The sequence below is a fragment of the Anguilla rostrata genome, chromosome 10, assembly GCF_018555375.3.
Source record: "Anguilla rostrata isolate EN2019 chromosome 10, ASM1855537v3, whole genome shotgun sequence".
NCBI lineage: Eukaryota > Metazoa > Chordata > Actinopteri > Anguilliformes > Anguillidae > Anguilla > Anguilla rostrata.
The window spans coordinates 32,094,111-32,106,539 of record NC_057942.1 but is presented as its reverse complement, the minus strand read 5'-3'; the positions used below and the strand labels follow the sequence as shown (position 1 = coordinate 32,106,539).

The window sequence follows — 12,429 nt, the reverse complement described above, 5'->3', positions numbered from 1 at the left end:
GGCAGTCAGTCACGGGGGCCCGGGTCACTTCCTGCCTCACAGAGACCGGCCCCCTGATCCCTAGTCCGTACCCTGAGAGCAGCTTGGTTGGGGTGGGGGGGGGGGGGCAGGGATTTCGGGGGGCTGTCTGGGGACGGAGGGCGGAGGGCGGAGGTAGAGGCAGATCAGAAGGTGGAGGCGACAGGGCGGGAAGTCAGTTGGTGGCCACCGTTGGCGTAAGGGTACGCGGGGCAGACAGACAAACGGAGACGGAGAGGACTGCGCGACAAGGAGCTAAAGATAGTTAGTGCGCTTGGGGCGAACCCCGGAGGGATAGCGCTGTATCGTGCTGTCGGAAGCCTCTCTCTCTCATTTTAAGCCGTCTCAGGCTGTGTACAGTCGCGTGCCGGAGTCTCCCAGCCGGATTTGTCAGACACCTCTCTCTTCCATTCCCACAGATCCCACGTTACGGTAAACGCATACCGCCGTCGACCGCGAGCGTTCTGGTAAATGGTAAATGGACTGCATTTATATAGCGCTTTTATCCAAAGCGCTTTACAATTGATGCCTCTGATTCGCCAGAGCAGTTAGGGGTTAGGTGTCTTGCTCAAGGACACTTCGACACGCCCAGGGGGCAGGGTTTGAACCGGCAACCCTCCGACTACCAGACAATCGGTCTTACCTCCTGAGCTATGTCGCCCCTGTCCTCGCGCCCGTCGCCGACGGCGGCCCTGCCCGTGAGGCCCCGCCCGTTTCCCGCGCGTTCATTTCTCGGCGGTGACCGGGGACGTTCCGGCCCGTGTAGTCCCCCGTTACGGCTGGTTCCGTGTTTCAGTGCCGGAGATTGATGACACTTCTTTGGGGGGATGGGGGGGGGTGCACCTCGGCGGAGAGCCTCGCGGTCTAGGGAAGCTTCCGGATGGGTTTAGCCCGGCGGAGCGCGACGCCGCTTACACGCTACGCCGCTCCGGAAACACCGCGAAGGCCGCTCGGCGGCCCGGAGCGTCGGAGCGTGGCCCTCACGCCGACTTCTCCGCGCCGGGTAATTTCACCTGGAAAACAGAACCCTTCCGCTCCGTCGGAAAAGAAAGAGGGAAAAAAAGCAGACTCAGAGGGTCTGGCGCTGACCCTCATTTGCACAAACGCCGTGTAGAAATCGCACTGTCTTCCCCCTCCCCCCCCCCGCCCCCCCTCGACCCTCAACGTTTCTGTTTGTACCTTCCATCACTAACGCGTGTCAGAATTTATTTCCACTTAAACGCGTGGCTGATATTTATGTGTAGGTCAGTGTTTGAAAATGAGGAGCTTTCAACTCAAAGGTTATTCTTGCATTTATTTGCATTGAGGAAGGACCCGGAGAGACAGACAGTCTGTGCCAGGCGTGTTGCGTTTATTCATTAATTAATTTAATCTTTTGACGCGTGCCACGGAGTTTCAGGAGCCAAGAGCAAAATTAATATACGAGACCTAAGTGTAAAGTGCCTTATGAGTTCAGCTGCCTTATGAGGATCGATATTTCACATATTCATATTCATACGTCCGTGCTTCAATCCTAGCTTCACGTACTGGGGCCTTTCAACCATTCCGCATTCATTACCACGGCAACAACTTATTGGCCTCGGTCACTTTGATAGTGACCCCACCCCCTGTTGCAATTCGGCCTCCCTGGAAAGAAAGTTTGCGTCAGTCAAAAAGTGTTTAAACGGTATAGCAGTTTCACCCTTAATGTTTAAATTAAATAATAAATTTTAAAAAAATGGAAAAAACTTTCCGCGATAACCTTGCTGTAACAGGCCTTGAGGGATCTCAACTTTCACGGGCGCTAGGCTAGCCCGTTCTAGCGGGATTGCGAAGCTGTGAAAGCAATAAATCTCCCAGACACCTCTTGGGTCTGCGTCACCCTGAGCTGCATAGAATGTTGTGTCTGTAGTTGTATGGGATTTGCCTAAGGCTCTCGTACACAGATAAGCCCTTAATGGCTAAACGGGGTCGGTTATTGACTTAATTGTCTAAATTGCCATTGTTCTCTCTGTCTTTTCGAGCCCTCTCGAGATTTCGAGCTGGCGGAAATCGCGCCGGGTTTTGTTTTGTTTGTTTGCTGGCGGAATCGCGCGGCTGGGGAGACCCGCCGTCGGGCGCGGCTTCGGGTTCGACACGCACCGCGAGCCAAGCGTGAGATAAACCTGGACCCGGTCGCTGACGGACGGACGGGAGTGATTGATTTTTGCCTTCGAAAATTTTTTGGCTTATTTCTCTTTTTATTGAAATGGCATGTCTTTTTTTTTTTTTTCTTTTTTCTTTTCCTCTGCTGCTCTGAATTTGACACAAGGCTCAGAGATATGCTCTCCCCCCCCGAGGAATTCATGAAATATATACACTACGCGCGCATGCTTTACTGCTTTCAGAGAAGTCTGTGTCATAATTCAATTCTATTGCTATATAAATTCAGAGCTGCACTCTTTTAATATATTTCTGGCAATCCGTGATCCCTGCACGGTTGCTGCGTGTGTAGTTATCGTCCTTGGGAGGGCGGGGCCCACAGACGGCGAATGGCTTCATTTACTGCGCCGACGTAAGGGGAGGCGCGAGAGCTCGCCGTCCGGTTACCGCTCCGAAATCTCTCGTTCCCCTCGTACCCAGGTGCGGTCTTTTTGTTTATTTATTTACTTGTATTTCATTTATTGTAACATCCTCTGCGAACTAGGCCTGGATATTCAGCGTACGTGGGCAGGTGTAAGCCAGTGCGCGCTGCTGCTCACCTTAAAGAAGGCTGACCTTCGCGGGCAGCACCCCCCCCCATCTCGCGCCAATCGTGCGTCCCCGCGGCGACGAAGCCGCCGCATTCAGCTCCGAGGAAAAACCGTGGTGCCGAGAAAAGGAAGTAAATAAATAAATAAATAAATAGTGCAGGACCAGTGTGGAAAAATGAGATAAGTGTTCCGTCTTCCTAGCCATTTTCCCCGGGAGGAAGGCAGCTGGAAGCCACCGTATCACGAAAAAGGCTCGGGCCCCAGTCTGATGGAGGAAACGCTCGAATCAAACTAATAAAAACGCACGTCGGAATCTTATTCCCGAGAGCCGTCCTTGCCAGTTGTTGGAAAGAAAAAAAAAAAAAAAGAAACGCTTTTGTGCACGGATGAGCATGGTTTTGATTTGTCATGATACAATAAATCTGCAGCGTGTGCTGAAATGTCTGCCAGCCGCACGTTTTATGGCGAGAAAATGTGTGGACTTTCGTCTATTTGCAATATCCCCGGGATTTACGGGCGGCCGCTTCGAGTGTCTGTTTTTTAAGGTGCACCTGATGGGGGGGTTTTCTCTGAACGGCACAGGTTCAGTTCGCCGTCGCTGTTTTGAATTTACGCATCTGTTAGGTTGCTCGAGTTTATTTTTAAAGTTCCCTGGCACGACATGGCAAGCGCAAGAAGATGAAACCGAGAGAGGTTTGGCAGAACATTTGCCAGGTAGATTGCCTTTCACCTAAATACTTGATACGATGAACGAAAACAATTCTCCAAAATTTAATCACGGCAGGAATTTTAACTGATAAATTCAACCTCATTCATTCATGCAAATTTAGAATAATTAAGAATGCTTAATCTGCGGTACATTATTTTACTGGAGGAATAAGCCCGGTACGCAGTAGGTGAAGCGTGTGGTCCAGTCGTACGTTAGAGCAGCTGTTGGGTGTAGGGTTAGGGTTAGGGTTAGCCCGGTACGCAGTAGGTGAAGCGTGTGGTCCAGTCGTACGTTAGAGCAGCTGTTGGGTGTAGGGTTAGGGTTAGGGTTAGGGTTAGCCCGGTACGCAGTAGGTGAAGCGTGTGGTCCAGTCGTACGTTAGAGGAGCTGTTGGGTGTAGGGTTAGGGTTAGGGTTAGGGTTAGCCCGGTACGCAGTAGGTGAAGCGTGTGGTCCAGTCGTACGTTAGAGCAGCTGTTGGGTGTAGGGTTAGGGTTAGGGTTAGGGTTAGCCCGGTACGCAGTAGGTGAAGCATGTGGTCCAGTCGTACGTTAGAGCAGCTGTTGGGTGTAGGGTTAGGGTTAGGGTTAGGGTTAGCCCGGTACGCAGTAGGTGAAGCATGTGGTCCAGTCGTACGTTAGAGCAGCTGTTGGGTGTAGGGTTAGGGTTAGGGTTAGGGTTAGCCCGGTACGCAGTAGGTGAAGCGTGTGGTCCAGTCGTACGTTAGAGGAGCTGTTGGGTGTAGGGTTAGGGTTAGGGTTAGCCCGGTACGCAGTAGGTGAAGCGTGTGGTCCAGTCGTACGTTAGAGCAGCTGTTGGGTGTAGGGTTAGGGTTAGGGTTAGCCCGGTACGCAGTAGGTGAAGCATGTGGTCCAGTCGTACGTTAGAGCAGCTGTTGGGTGTAGGGTTAGGGTTAGGGTTAGGGTTAGCCCGGTACGCAGTAGGTGAAGCGTGTGGTCCAGTCGTACGTTAGAGCAGCTGTTGGGTGTAGGGTTAGGGTTAGGGTTAGGGTTAGCCCGGTACGCAGTAGGTGAAGCGTGTGGTCCAGTCGTACGTTAGAGGAGCTGTTGGGTGCAGGAAGGCCGTGGATCCAGATCGGCGGGAAGGGTGCTGACGGACGGCTCGGGGAAGTGCAATCGGGACCTTTGCCCCGTTCGGCGGGAATGAGAAGCGGTCCCCGCGGAAGGGGCCGGGCCCGGGATCGGCGCGGGACGGGCGGCGCAGATTGGAATCGGTGTCGAACGCGGACAGATTCGAGACCCGGCCACGGACCTTCTCTTTAAGCGCTATTAAAACGAAACCACATGCCTCCTGTGTGCCCGTCCTCTCCTGTACGGGCAGCGTTCGCACGTTTTCAGCCATTTTCCCTGCAAATCGCTCTGTAATGACTAAGATCGGCTGCAAGGACATGCTATGCTATGCAGGGATTAGCTTGAATTAGATTTTTTTTGTTTTTGGTTTTTCTTTGTCATATTTTTATTTTATTTTAGAATGCCATTAAAGTGATCCCAAGGCAGTGGTTACCAACCCAGTCCCTGGAGATCTACCGTCCTGTCGGTTTTCATTTCAACCCTAATTTGACTCACCGGACTCTACTAAATAGCAGCTCAACGAAGATCTCTAGCTGTGGAATGAGGTGTGCTTTGTTAGGGTTGGAGTGAAAACCTGCAGGATGGTAGATATCCAGGAGCCGCGTTGGTTACCACAGTTCTAAGGCGTGTTATATTTTGTGCCTCACAGTTTGCTGGTGACATCATGGCGGAGCTGGACGCCCTGTTTCCCCTGGCTCTGGCCTGCCGGGAGGACCCTCTGCTGGACGTCCGGGCGAGCTTCGTCGAGGCCGCCGGCAAGGTGACGTCGGCCGTCCTGGGCCGGCTCCAGGAGAGGGGGAGGGAGGTCCCCGCCTCGGCCCCTCTGCGGAACCTTCCGGCGCTGCTGGCCACCGGAGTCTACGTCCAGCAGAGGCTCGGCCACTACGCGGCCCGGCTGAAGGACCCGGCCCGAATGTGAGTGGCCAGAACCGAGCCCAGAGGGTTCCTATAGGGTCCGTATAGAGCTGGGCCCAATGCCACCTTCAGTGATTACACTTCTTGTTATATTTTATGGTTTTTATATTATCATCACATATCATAATGTGATAATAATCCTAATTGTAACAATCACCATTATTATTATTAGAGCTGGGCCCAATGCCACCTTCAGTGATTCCAGTTCTTGTTGTATTTTATGGTTTTTATATTATCATCACATGTCATAATGTGATAATAATCCTACTTGTAACAATCACCATTATTATTAGTAGTATTATTATTAAAATCACCATCATCATTATCATCACCATTATTATTATCATTATTATCACCATTATTTTCATCATCATCATCATCATCATCACCACCATGACCACCACCGTTATTATCGTCATAATCATCTTCATTGTTATTATTAATTCCACAAGAGTAATGATGTGGATGGTGCACAGCCGCATCAGTTCATAAGAGCAGTTTCCTCAAATCTTCCCTCAATTCATACTCATAGCATAAATCAGATAAGTCCAGTTCCTACATAATGAATTGATGCATTCATTACTAGTTTTGTGAGCCCTTCCGATGTTTAAGTCTATGGACATTCCTGTGTGAGGAATGATTAATCATTTTGCCTTTAACACCTCATGTAATCCAGTGTAGGACAAAGCTGCTCTGGAGTTTAACATGAGAACAGCGCTGTAAATAACGCTGAGATAAGAGAATATTTCTTAAATGTGGTCAAGCGCAAGAACTCCAGTGCTGACAGGAGACATTTTAGATGGTGATTAGAAACAGCCCACGCCGGGACCGTTTGGGAGGTTGTTGCTCACAGTTGAACTCAAAAGGCTTTTTTTCCAGTGCGGCGAATTGTGCCGGCAAACAGCCCGGCATCTTATCGTTCCGCTCGGGCGCTTCCTTATCTAGCGAGGACGACGTGGACGGGCTGCTTTTAATGCGAAGAGCTAGCGCGGTCCGTACTGACGCGGTGAACCGAGCGAGGTTCAACACATCCTCTGTCAGGAAGGCTGGGCAGTGCGAACGGAAAGTTTGATTTCTCCGTGACGCAGTGTTCTATCCGCGCCTGCAGCTGGGCCCTTTGATTGGTGCGTATCGGGAGGGAACGTGATGGTCCGTTGCAGGTGCTTCTTTCTTCTGTCCATGGCCTCATCTACGTACTGGTTGATTCAATGAAGTGCAAGTACAGCACTCCTGTAATGAGTACTACTACTTCTACTAGAGCTACTACAACTAGTACGGTTAGCGTGACTATTAGCACTACTGCTAATACTACTGCTCCTTACTACGACTGCTAATACTGTTAATGCTATTAGTAATCGCGGTCATTATTTCCATCAGACTTACAATCGTGACGATAAATCTCGAAATGATCATGATCTTCATCGTGATCACGATAATATAAGCCCCATCGTAGATCTCTCTTTGGGCAATAAAACAGAAAAAGAAAAAATCGGAACAGGCCGGCTTTGGAAAATGAAGATTTAAGGCAAATGGAGAGGTATTCGAGAAGGCCTTTCTAAAATTTCAGAATTTACAGCTGTCCGGCATAAGTCTCAGGCCGGAAAAACTGTCACCGCGATGCCAGGAATACTAAAATTCAATAATTGGGTTGTAAAGAATATTAATATCCATGTAAGTGACGTCTTGACAGCGCAATCCATCTGAAGGAGGAGTATGTGTTTGTTGGAAAACAGATGTTCCCTTTGAAACGACAGAGGGGGAGTGTGGGCGAGGGAGAGCAGACACAGAGGCAGTTTTTAAACCTTTGAAGAATACGTTTTTTTGGAATGTTTTTCTCAAAACATTCTAAAGTCAGTGTTCTAGAACTCCGTTGCTTTCAATTACCGGTAGCGATTGTTACATCATCATTAGAATGTTCAGTTAAGAACATTCTAAGCACGTTTGCGATCTTACGCCTTGAAGGGTTAAACTCTGAGGCCTGCCACAAGATGGGAAAGGAAGGAATAAATGATTGATATGCCGTAATTGGAGCCATTTGCCCTGCTTTGGGATTTCTGCCCGCACCCTCCCGCTTCGAAACCCCGCTCTTCTGCTTTGATCTCCTGGCCCAGGTCTCTTTCCCTGCTGCCCGTCCAGAAGTGCCAGGAGCTGACGGAGGCCCTCCAGGAACACCTGACGGGCTACTGCGTCCAGGCGTGCGCCACCTGCGTCCTGCACGACCCCGAGAGCCACCACTGGGGCGACCCCAAGCCGTTTTACGAGGTGCCCGAGCGGCCTTTATCTCTCTCTCTCTCTTCTGGTTGCGTGATGCGATGGCCGGCCCTCGGGGGGGGAGGAGCCGGGTGATGTCATCCTCTGTTCTCGTGCCGAGTCGGAGGGAACGCCGTGTTCGCCCGGCACGCTCCGGGGCTTCTCGACCACGGCCTGATTCTCTCATTACGTCTGAATCTGCTTGCTGGGTCCAGATTTGCAGGTCTGGGACCGGCAGGCACGTGGAGGGGGGCCTTCACCTAAGGAGGTTTTGTTTTGTTTGATCTTCCACATTTAAAATTTTGAAGTTAATCGATAATCATCAATTTCATAAACTGTCGTCGGTGCTGAATGCATTATGGGCCTGATTTCCTAAAACTGTTAGCAGCTGCAAAGCCAATAGCATGACCAGTGATTGGTTATGGTATTTGTTTTGCACCAATCATTGGTTGTGTTAATAGTTTTGAGTGTGCTATAAAGTTTTGCACATGATAAAGGTCTTAATAAATTAGGCCCTATATGTGTGTATGTGTGTGTGTGTGTGTGTGTGTGTGTGCATTGCTGTATATTGTACAGTAACTTGGTCCTTCAGAACTCTTGAACCATTCATAGAGTTCTTGCACAGGAGGATGTTATTTATTTATTTACTTCTCTTGCTTTCCGTTAATATACTGTGCCATGAATGTTAATGGATTTTGAGCAGGTCCCGAAACCTGCTTATGTGAAGTGACATTGACTGCTCTTCAGTGCTTGCTCGGTGTACTGCTCAACATGTTTAAAGTTGTCTTGGGAACATGTAGGCCGATAGCTGATACTTGCTCGGACAAAATTGGTTTGGTCATGCGATGAAACGGTTGCAGAGATGCGTCTCTTTGGTCTTCACGCTTCTTGGGAGATTGGAGAGCGGAGATCTGGGAGAACAAACGAAATGCAAAACATTAGATGGAATATTGTTGCTGGGGGACCGAACGTTCTTTTCGGAACGTGGGGAATTTCATACGTAGGCTGAAGTCTTCTAATTGTGTTCATGAATATGCATGAGTCTCTGGAATGTACTCAACCACAGCCCAATGTTTACAGAAACAAATGTTTTACATCTTTTACATACATACACTTATTCAACATATCATTTTACAAGTAATATTGTATAATAGTCTGTAATGGTCTATAGCCGTCTGCAATATTCTGTAATGGCCTGTAATGGTCTATAGCATTCTGGAATTATGGGTAATGCTCTGTAATGGTCTAAAGCAGTCTGTGATATTGTTTAATGGTCTGTAATGGTCTATAACCATCTGTAATATTCTGTAATGGTCTCTAGCAGTCTGATATTATGTAATGGTTTGTAGCATTCTATAATATTGTGTAATGGCCTGTAATGGACTAAAGTATTCTGTAATTGTGGGTAATGGTCTGTAATGGTCTGTAGCAGTCTGTAACAGTGGGTTAGAGTAGGCCTGTGGTGTGTAGGTGTGCGTAGGCCTCTGTGTCGGTGCTTCCCCCGGAGCGTCTGTCACCTTTGGCCAGGGGCCAGCCTCGTTCTCGTTCCCACACCACGCGTGGGTCTCCTCCTGGTCCCGCGCCAGCCGGTCCGGTGGGTCCGAGCCGCGGCACGATCCCGGATGCTCCGTCACGCGCCGCCGCAAATCCGACAACGGCCGGCCCGGGGGGGGGGGGAGGGGGCCGTGATCGCCGCGGCGACGACCTCGCTCCGCGCCGCTCGGACGGGACGAGACGCGCACGCGCCGCCGATAATCTGGCTTCGGCCGCACCGCCAGCTTCCACGTCTGTTTCCTCTCCGCCTGAAAGCAATCAGGGCCCACAGGAAACTGGCCTGTCTCTGTCTGTCTCTCTCTCTCTCTCTCTCTCTCCCTCCCTCCCTCCCTCCCTCCGTCTGCCTTTTCTTTTCGCTCTCTGCTATTCCGCGGCCTTGACAGAAAGTAATAACTTTTGCTCATCTGCAGATTTCCAGTGACGGAACCCGTACATCTGCTTTCAGTGCGCTCACAAACACTCTGTCCTCTCTGACATTGCTTTTTTTTCCCCTCCTATCAATGCAGACTGAGGTCTCCTCAATCCAGTAACAGGTGTAGCCGTCATACAACACAAGCCACGCGCTCAGTTTGCTGTAGTCTGTTGATTGGTTCACGCGGGTCACATTGTAGCTCGACCCATAACGGGGCCCACGAAGCTGCATTCTCCCTTCCGCTCGCTCGCTGCCTTCCGTTTCTTGTGACCGCGACTTTTCTCAGAGCTGTGAAACGAGGCTTTTATGAAGAGGGGATAAAGAATCCAGGGTCTGGATTCATGCTACATTTATTCTGGCATTTATTAGTTTTTGGACTGAATACAGGCCTAGGGGTGGTGTGCAGGTGAGGGGGCACAGGTTAGGGAGCACAGGTAAGGGAGCGCAGGTTAGGGGGCACAGGTGCAGTGAGGTGATGGACGCTCTCTTCTCTGTCGTCAGGGGGAGCGGTGTTCCTTCTCCATCCAGATGTGGCACTACTTCCTGTCGGGCCTGCGCAGCGACCTGTGGGCCCTACTCCCACCGGGCCTGGCCCAGGACATCCTGGCCCAGGTTCTGAGCCAGACCCTGGAGGTGCTGGTCCACCGGTACTCTCGGGCCTGCCCCTCCTACAAGAGGACCCAGCAAATCAGGTACTCGAACTTTCACCAACAGTTACAGGTTGCAATTTTTAAAAACATGTCCGTATGCAATGGCTGCCATATGCAAATACGGAATACCATGTCAAGTTTTGGGACAGAGATGGACATTTTCTTGCCATTCATCCAATATGTATCAATAATGTTTTGTGAATTTAACCATTGTCAAATTGTATATCGTACATTCAGCATCTAAGTTGAGCTATATTCTTAAACTTTATGAAATCTCTCATACTCTGATATAGTATTCCTGGTGAGGTCCCCTGTTTTACATGTTAAAAGCAGTGCCCGCTTGTGTAATTCACTGAATCCGCGGCAATAATTAGGAAATACGCCCCCCCCCCCTTTGTTCTAAGAGATAGAACAGATTGCGCCGATCCGTTTTGTGCGGTTGAGATGTCCCGGCGCTGGCCGAAGGTACCGCCCCCCCCCCAGGTCCCGCGGTCCAGATTCGGCGGAACAAGTTCCCCTTTGTTACCCCCCCCGTCTGCGTTCCGTCAGCCTTGGCCCCGCTCTCCGGTCCTCCGCTCTCTCCCCGGACCCGACGCGGGGGTCTGGCGCGGTGCATTAACACGTACTTAAAAGCGTTTAAGTGCTCCGTGAGCGCATGCTTACGCCCCCCCCCTACCCTCGCTGCCGACTGCTGAAAATGTGCAGATCGCCCCGGACCCCCAGGCCAAATGCCGCGTCCCATTTCGGTTTTTTTTTCCGGCATTTTTCCGGAGATGTGCATTCCTGCAAGGACGCCTGGTCCTGAGTAAAACAGATAGAGAGAGAGAGAAATAGAGAGAGAGAAGAAAAAAGAGAGTGAAATACAGAGGGGGAGAGAGAGAGAGAGAGAGAGAGAGAGCAATTACAGTCCTGGTGTCTGCCAAACAGATGGGCTCCTGTTGTACAGCTTACAGTTTAAACCACTTTTTTACATTTTTTTTTATAAATACCCTGAAGGACCTTCAGCTGGAGTACTCTAAAAACCAGAGATACCTGGAAACAGCAAAGCCATCGCACTGGAAAACGGCTGGATCTGAATTTTAACAAGTAACATAAGCTGAAGATATCTTTAACTGCTGTGACAGCGTGCTCATATGTTAGTTTGCTTAGGGGTAAAAAAAGAAATGTGTGTGTGTGTGTGTGTGTGAATATACAGGAAATTAACATACTGTAGGGCACTCTTTAGTGGGTTGGAATTATTATTTCATAAATTCCTGAAGCCGTAGGCAGCAATATAATATAATGTAGCAACGAGACAGCGAACCGAACTTGCCGTACACAAACGAAAATATTGAAACCTGCGAGTGAACCCCACTGCCAGGAACTTTTCGTGGTTCTTTGATCAGTAGATGTTTCTCAGCTATCGCCCCTCTCCCGCCCTCCCCCCCACCCAGGACTGACATCACGGCCATCCTGCTGTGTGTGGAGCAGCTGATGTGGGGCGTGTGCTCCAGCTCCCGGTCCCTGGTCCGGCCGGAGTCCCGGGACGGGCCCTGGATCTCCTCCGCGCACAGCCTGTGCGATCAGCTGATGAACGTGCTGGTCGTCGTCACCTCGCCCCTGCCGGACCTGTGCAAGTACGGGCGCGTGGGTCATCGCCTGTCCTCGGGGGGGTCTGGAGCTGACGATCGGTTTAACCGACAGCGTCCCCCCAGCTCATAAACACTCCTCCTAAACAGGGGTGTCAAACCGAATCCCAAGGGAGTCGCTGTGTCTGTGGGTTTCCTTCAAATCAGCTGCCTGTTAAGGCCTTGAGAACAAGATGTGTGGATTCCTTAGCCAATGAATGAGTTAAATGAAACATTGGTGCTGAGAGCACCCCGAAAACCAGCAGACAATGCAGCTCTCTGTGATTGGAGTTTGGCACCTGCGTCCTATAGGGTCTACTGCTTGTGCTTTTCTATATGTCACTCAGACACATAGGCCTCAGAATCCATAGGCTCTCTTCCTATAGGAACCAGACCTCTTGAAAAGGCTTCCAATTAGGTTCCTAATCTGGTGAACACTTCTCCAACTGGATACCAGGTTTCTCTCGGAGCCTTAGTGCATATGCACTTCACCTGACCTATGGGGTCTGAAGC

At 50.3% G+C, this 12,429-nt stretch overlaps 1 protein-coding gene across 1 annotated transcript in view; it reads left to right on the top strand.

Annotated features, from left to right (window-relative positions):
* The window catches only part of kiaa0825 (KIAA0825 ortholog), a 116,707-nt gene that overhangs the window by 22,550 nt on the left and 81,728 nt on the right, over positions 1–12,429 (top strand). Inside the window, exons 8-11 of the mRNA XM_064296527.1 lie at positions 5,178–5,443; positions 7,555–7,705; positions 10,161–10,351; positions 11,743–11,925. Of these exons, the coding sequence (XP_064152597.1) occupies positions 5,178–5,443; positions 7,555–7,705; positions 10,161–10,351; positions 11,743–11,925 (791 nt within the window). The remainder of the gene's footprint in view (positions 1–5,177; positions 5,444–7,554; positions 7,706–10,160; positions 10,352–11,742; positions 11,926–12,429) is intronic.